The 8064-nt window shown below is 55.2% G+C and overlaps 1 protein-coding gene across 1 annotated transcript; it reads left to right on the forward strand.

Annotated features, from left to right (window-relative positions):
- The first annotated feature begins 6669 nt into the window (after positions 1–6669).
- LOC149438211 (olfactory receptor 52D1-like) lies at positions 6670–7623 on the forward strand. The gene has a single exon (XM_089660150.1). It carries the CDS (start codon positions 6670–6672, stop codon positions 7621–7623), a length of 954 nt encoding a protein of 317 aa, XP_089516276.1.
- Positions 7624–8064: the final 441 nt, after the last annotated feature.

Here is an 8064-nt window from a genome sequence, read left to right on the forward strand (position 1 = left end):
TGAAGCAGTTATATACACCATACTAGTAATGGCGATGATCAGCGACTTATAGTAGAACTATGATAGTGCGGCGGGCAATCTGGCACTAACAGACCCTCACTAGGAGGGACACTGACTGACACTGACAGTTCCAATATATGGAATATACTGGAATTGAAGCAGTTATATACACTATACTAGTAGTGGCGATGAACAGCGACTTATAGTAGAACTGTGATAGAGCGGCGGGCAATCTGGTACACATGTACTGTGATCAGACGGCGTGCGGTGAGCAATCTGGCACTAACAGATCCTCACTAGGAGGGACATTAAATGACACTGACACAGTTGACGCAGCTATTGGCACTCTACTGGTAATGGTGATGATCAGCAACTTATAATAGGACTATGATAGTGTGGCGGGCAATCTGGCGCTAACAGATCCTCACTAGGAGGGATACTAACTGTCCTTCTGTCCAGCAACAAACCTGTAGGTAGGTTCCCTTCCCTGGGGCCCCTCCCAGGGAAGGAATAATTGGTTGATTAGGGGAAAGGTCCATCTGCAGGCAAAGTCTGGGTAAGAGGTATACAAGTGCTGGAATGCTGAGTGGGGCCCCATTCACACCCGAGCGTTCAGCCGAATGCCGGCAGCTCCTGCTACATCGGCCCCATTCACACCCGAGCGTTCAGCCGACTGCCGGCAGCTCCTACTACATCGGCCCCATTCACACCCGAGAGTTCATCCGACTGCTGGCAGCTCCTGCTACATCGGCCCCATTCACACCCGAGAGTTCATCCGACTGCCGGCAGCTCCCGCTACATTGGCCCCATTCACACCCGAGAGTTCATCCGACTGCTGGCAGCTCCTGCTACATTGGCCCCATTCACACCCGAGAGTTCATCCGACTGCTGGCAGCTCCTGCTACATCAGCCCCATTCACACCCGAGCGTTCAGCCGACTGCTCGCAGCTCCTGCTACATCGGCCCCATTCACACCCGAGCGGTCAGCCGACTTCTGGCAGCTCCTGCTACATTGGCCCTATTCACACCCGAGCGTTCAGCCGACTGCCGGCAGCTCCTGCTACATCGGCCCCATTCACACCCGAGCGTTCATCCGACTGCCGGCAGCTCCTGTTACATCGGCCCCATTCACACCCGAGCGTTCATCCGACTGCCGGCAGCTCCTGTTACATCGGCCCCATTCACACCCGAGCGTTCAGCAGAATGCCGGCAGCTCCTGCTACATTGGCCCCATTCACGCCCGAGCGTTCAGCCGACTTCTGGCAGCTCCTGCTACATTGGCCCCATTCACACCTGAGCGTTCAGCCGACTTCTGGCAGCTCCTGCTACATTGGCCCCATTCACACCCGAGCGTTCAGCCGACTTCTGGCAGCTCCTGCTACATTGGCCCCATTCACACCCGAGCGTTCAGCCGACTGCTGGCAGCTCCTGCTACATTGGCCCCATTCACACCCGAGCGTTCAGCCGACTGCCGGCAGCTCCCGCTACATTGGCCCCATTCACACCCGAGAGTTCACCCGACTGCCGGCAGCTCCTGCTACATCGGCCCCATTCACACCCGAGCGTTCAGCCGACTGCTGGCAGCTCCTGCTACATCGGCCCCATTCACACCTGAGCGTTCATCCGACTGCCGGCAGCTCCTGCTACATCGGCCCCATTCACACCCGAGCGTTCAGCCGACTGCCGGCAGCTCCCGCTACATTGGCCCCATTCACACCCGAGCGTTCAGCCGAATGCTGGCAGCTCCTGCTACATCGGCCCCATTCACACCCGAGCGTTCAGCCGACTGCCGGCAGCTCCCGCTACATCGGCCCCATTCACACCCGAGCGTTCAACCGACTGCTGGCAGCTCCCGCTACATCGGCCCCATTCACACCCGAGCGTTCAGCCGACTGCCGGCAGCTCCCGCTACATTGGCCCCATTCACACCCGAGCGTTCAGCCGAATGCTGGCAGCTCCTGCTACATCGGCCCCATTCACACCCGAGCGTTCAGCCGACTGCCAGCAGCTCCCGCTACATCGGCCCCATTCACACCCGAGCGTTCAGCCGACTGCTGGCAGCTCCTGCTACATCGGCCCCATTCACACCCGAGCGTTCAGCCGACTGCCGGCAGCTCCCGCTACATCGGCCCCATTCACACCCGAGCATTCAACCGACTGCTGGCAGCTCCTGCTACATTGGCCCCATTCACACCCGAGCGTTCAGCCGACTGCTGGCAGCTCCTGTTACATCGGCCCCATTCACACCCGAGCGTTCAGCCGACTGCTCGCAGCTCCTGCTACATCGGCCCCATTCACACCCGAGCGTTCAGCCGACTTCTGGCAGCTCCTGCTACATTGGCCCTATTCACACCCGAGCGTTCAGCCGACTGCCGGCAGCTCCTGTTACATCGGCCCCATTCACACCCGAGCGTTCAGCCGACTTCTGGCAGCTCCTGCTACATTGGCCCCATTCACGCCCGAGCATTCAGTCGACTGCCGGCAGCTCCTGCTACATTGGCTCCATTCACGCCCGAGCATTCAGCCGACTGCCGGCAGCTCCCGCTACATTGGCCCCATTCACACCCGAGAGTTCACCTGACTGCCGGCAGCTCCTGCTACATCGGCCCCATTCACACCTGAGCGTTCATCCGACTGCCGGCAGCTCCTGCTACATCGGCCCCATTCACACCCGAGCGTTCAGCCGACTGCCGGCAGCTCCCGCTACATTGGCCCCATTCACACCCGAGCGTTCAGCCGACTGCTGGCAGCTCCTGCTACATCGGCCCCATTCACACCCGAGCGTTCAGCCGACTGCCGGCAGCTCCCGCTACATCGGCCCCATTCACACCCGAGCGTTCAACCGACTGCTGGCAGCTCCTGCTACATCGGCCCCATTCACACCCGAGCGTTCAGCCGACTGCTGGCAGCTCCTGCTACATCGGCCCCATTCACACCCGAGCGTTCAGCCGACTGCTGGCAGCTCCTGCTACATCCGCCCCATTCACACCCGAGCGTTCAGCCGACTGCCGGCAGCTCCTGCTACATCGGCCCCATTCACACCCGAGCGTTCATCCGACTGCCGGCAGCTCCCGCTACATCGGCCCCATTCACACCAGAGCGTTCAGTCGACTGCCGGCAGCTCCTGCTACATTGGCCCCATTCACACCCGAGAGTTCACCCGACTGCCGGCAGCTCCCGCTACATCGGCCCCATTCACACCCGAGCGTTCAGCCGACTGCCGGTAGCTCCCGCTACATTGGCTCCATACACACCCGAGCGTTCAGCCGACTGCTGGCAGCTCCCGCTACATTGGTCCCATTCACACCCGAGCGTTCAGCCGACTGCCGGCAGCTCCCGCTACATTGGCCCCATTCACACCCGAGTGTTCATCCGACTGCCGGCAGATCCTGCTACATTGGCCCCATTCACGCCCGAGCGTTCAGCTGACTTCTGGCAGCTCCTGCTACATCGGCCCCATTCACACCCGAGCGTTCAGCAGACTGCTGGCAGCTCCTGCTACATCGGCTCCATTCACACCCGAGCGTTCAGTCGACTTCTGGCAGCTCCTGCTACATCGGCCCCATTCACACCCGAGCGTTCAGCAGACTGCTGGCAGCTCCTGCTACATCGGCCCCATTCACACCCGAGCGTTCATCCGACTGCTGGCAGTTCCAGCTACATTGGCCCCATTCACACCCGAACGTTCAGCCGACTGCCGGCAGCTCCTGCTACATTGGCCCCATTCACACCTGAGTATTCAGCCGACTGCCGGCAGCTCCTGTTTCATCGGCCCCATTCACACCCGAGCGTTCAGCCGACTGCCGGCAGCTCCTGTTACATCGGCCCCATTCACACCCGAGCGTTCAACTGACTGCTGGCAGCTCCTGCTACATCGGCCCCATTCACACCCGAGCGTTCAGCCGACTTCTGGCAGCTCCTGCTACATCGGCCCCATTCACGCCCGAGCATTCAGTCGACTGCTGGCAGCTCCTGCTACATTGGCTCCATTCACGCCCGAGCATTCAGCCGACTTCTGGCAGCTCCTGCTACATCGGCCCCATTCACACCCGAGCGTTCAGCCGACTGCTGGCAGCTCCTGCTACATCGGCCCCATTCACACCCGAGCGTTCAGCCGACTGCCGGCAGCTCCCGCTACATTGGCCCCATTCACACCCGAGCGTTCACCCGACTGCCGGCAGATCCTGCTACATTGGCCCCATTCACACCCGAGCGTTCAGCCGACTGCTGGCAGCTCCTGCTACATCGGCCCCATTCACACCTCAGCGTTCAGCCGAGATGTGAATGGCACCTGAATGATGTATCTTCCTACAGGGAGATCTGTGGATTCATTCTATTGAACTGGGGGGGGGGGGGGGTTGGGGGGGTCTATCTCTGGATTTATATCTTCTCACACCGGCACCGTATCGGTAACTATGGCGATAATGGAAGCGCCATTTTATTCTCCATGTTTTACGTTCATAAAATAATAATAATAAAAAATAAATCAGAAGAATCATTTTCTTGAATGTTTTGTACTTTTCACAGCTCTGTGACGTCGGTATACCCGGAGCTCGGGACACAACACACAGAAGATCTCACAATTGCCGGATTGCCGGAAACGTCCACCATCTTCCACAGTAACCATCATGTAATGACTGGTATTTACGTCTTCTGAACTCCGGTCAATGTGGAATTCCACCAATCTCCATCCTGATTGTTTCCTCCTGATGGGAATCCCTGGTCTGGAGGCCTCACATCTCCTGGTCTCCATCCCCTTCTCCATCGTGTAACGAATGGTATTTATGTCTTCTGACCTCCAGCATTCTGATTTCCCGGTCAATGTGGAATTCCACCAATCTCCATCCTGATTGTTTCCTCCTGATGGGAATCCCTGGTCTGGAGGCCTCACATCTCCTGATCTCCATCCCCTTCTCCATCGTGTAACGAATGGTATTTACGTCTTCTGAACTCCGGCATTCGGATTTCCCGGTCAATGTGGAATTCCACCAATCTCCATCCTGATTGTTTCCTCCTGATGGGAATCCCTGGTCTGGAGGCCTCACATCTCCTGGTCTCCATCCCCTTCTCCATTGTGTAACAAATGGTATTTACATCTTCTGAACTCCGGCATTCGGATTTCCCGGTCAATGTGGAATTCCACCAATCTCCATCCTGATTGTTTCCTCCTGATGGGAATCCCTGGTCTGGAGGCCTCACATCTCCTGGTCTCCATCCCCTTCTCCATTGTGTAACGACTGGTATTTACATCTTCTGAACTCCGGCATTCGGATTTCCCGGTCAATGTGGAATTCCACCAATCTCCATCCTGATTGTTTCCTCCTGATGGGAATCCCTGGTCTGGAGGCCTCACATCTCCTGGTCTCCATCCCCTTCTCCATTGTGTAACGAATGGTATTTACGTCTTCTGACCTCCGGCATTCGGATTTCCCGGTCAATGTGGAATTCCACCAATCTCCATCCTGATTGTTTCCTCCTGATGGGAATCCCTGGTCTGGAGGCCTCACATCTCCTGGTCTCCATCCCCTTCTCCATTGTGTAACGAATGGTATTTACGTCTTCTGAACTCCGGCATTCGGATTTCCCGGTCAATGTGGAATTCCACCAATCTCTATCCTGATTGTTTCCTCCTCGTTGGAATCCCTGGTCTGCAGGCCTCACATCTCCTGGTCTCCATCCCCTTCTCCATCGTGTAACAAATGGTATTTACGTCTTCTGACCTCCAGCATTCTGATTTCCCGGTCAATGTGGAATTCCACCAATCTCCATCCTGATTGTTTCCTCCTCGTTGGAATCCCTGGTCTGCAGGCCTCACATCTCCTGGTCTCCATCCCCTTCTCCATCGTGTAACAAATGGTATTTACGTCTTCTGACCTCCAGCATTCTGATTTCCCGGTCAATGTGGAATTCCACCAATCTCCATCCTGATTGTTTCCTCCTGATGGGAATCCCTGGTCTGGAGGCCTCACATCTCCTGGTCTCCATCCCCTTCTCCATTGTGTAACGACTGGTATTTACATCTTCTGAACTCCGGCATTCGGATTTCCCGGTCAATGTGGAATTCCACCAATCTCCATCCTGATTGTTTCCTCCTGATGGGAATCCCTGGTCTGGAGGCCTCACATCTCCTGGTCTCCATCCCCTTCTCCATCGTGTAACGAATGGTATTTACGTCTTCTGAGCTCCGGCATTCTGATTTCCCGGTCAATGTGGAATTCCACCAATCTCCATCCTGATTGTTTCCTCCTGATGGGAATCCCTGGTCTGGAGGCCTCACATCTCCTGGTCTCCATCCCCTTCTCCATTGTGTAACGAATGGTATTTACGTCTTCTGAACTCCGGCATTCGGATTTCCCGGTCAATGTGGAATTCCACCAATCTCCATCCTGATTGTTTCCTCCTGATGGGAATCCCTGGTCTGGAGGCCTCACATCTCCTGGTCTCCATCCCCTTCTCCATCGTGTAACGAATGGTATTTACGTCTTCTGACCTCCGGCATTCTGATTTCCCGGTCAATGTGGAATTCCACCAATCTCTATCCTGATTGTTTCCTCCTGATGGGAATCCCTGGTCTGCAGGCCTCACATCTCCTGGTCTCCATCCCCTTCTCCATTGTGTAACGAATGGTATTTACGTCTTCTGAACTCCGGCATTCGGATTTCCCGGTCAATGTGGAATTCCACCAATCTCCATCCTGATTGTTTCCTCCTCATGGGAATCCCTGGTCTGGAGGCCTCACATCTCCTGCTCTCCATCCCCTTCTCCATCATGTATGTTCTGTCACTTCTAGGAAACTCCACCTTGATGTTGGTCATCTCAGCCAATGAGAGCCTCCACCAGCCCATGTACATCTTCCTGGTTATGTTGGCCCTCAGTGACCTCCTCTTGAGCTCCACCACCGTCCCGAAGACACTCGCCTTGTTCTGGTTCAACTCTCAAGAGATCTCTTTCAACGGATGCCTCACCCAAGTGTTTTTCATTCATTCCGCTTTTGGGGCAGAGTCGGCCATCTTGCTGTCCATGGCATACGATCGGTACTGTGCCGTGTGCCACCCTTTGAGCTACTCCACGACCCTCACGGGTTCCTTTCTTAGGAAGGCAGCTGCTTTTGCTCTTTCCAGAAGCGTTTTGATGGTGACGCCATTTGTATTCCTCCTCGATAGGCTACCATTCCAACAAAGCAACCTGATAGAGCACACCTACTGTGAGCACATGTCGGTGGCCAGGTTGGCCACGGGGGACATCATGGTCAATGCGGTGTACGGGCTGGTCATCGCCGCTTGTGCCACTGGTCTTGACATCGCTCTCATTTCCGTTTCCTATGGATTCATAATCTCAGCTGTTGTGAGGTTACCATCCTCTGAGGATCGATCCAAAGCCTTCAACACATGCGTGTCACACGTCTGCGTCATTGTTCTCTTCTACACGCCGGCGTTCTTCTCCTTTATTGCTCACAGAGTCGGCCACAAGTACATACCTCTGCAGGTCCACATCCTGGTGCCCAACCTGTATGTCCTGGTCCCTCCGATGATGAACCCGATCATCTATGGCATAAAACTGAGAGAAATCCGGCAACGGGCATTCACCATGTTCTCTAGATTTGTACGTGGAGACCAAAACTAAGGGAAATCCGACAATGGGCATTCACCATGTTCTCTAGATATGTAGGTGGAGAGGAGAAATCCGGCAACGGGCATTCACCATGTTCTCTAGATTTGTACGTGGAGACCAAAACTGAGAGAAATCCGACAATGAGCATTCACCATGTTCTCTAGATTTGTAGGTGGAGAGGAGAAATCCGGCAACGGGCATTCACCATGTTCTCTAGATTTGTACGTGGAGAGGAGAAATCCGGCAACGGGCATTCACCATGTTCTCTAGATTTGTAGGTGGAGACCAAAACTGAGGGAAATCCGGCAATGGGCATTCACCATGTTCTCTAGATTTGTAGGCGAAGACCAAAACTGAGAGAAGTCCGGCAACAGACATTCACCATGTTCTCTAGATTTGCAGGCAGAGAGGAGAAATTCGGCAATGGGCATTCACCATGTTCTCTAGATTTGT

Source organism: Staurois parvus, unplaced genomic scaffold (assembly GCF_062004578.1).
Source record: "Staurois parvus isolate SC_StPar_1 unplaced genomic scaffold, SC_StPar_1.0 ptg001207l, whole genome shotgun sequence".
In the NCBI taxonomy this organism is placed as follows: Eukaryota; Metazoa; Chordata; class Amphibia; order Anura; family Ranidae; genus Staurois; species Staurois parvus.

Excerpts from the sequence above, each read along its gene's own strand:
- LOC149438211 (XM_089660150.1), top strand. The coding sequence starts at position 6,670 with ATGTGGAATTCCACCAATCTCCATCCTGATTGTTTCCTCCTCATGGGA.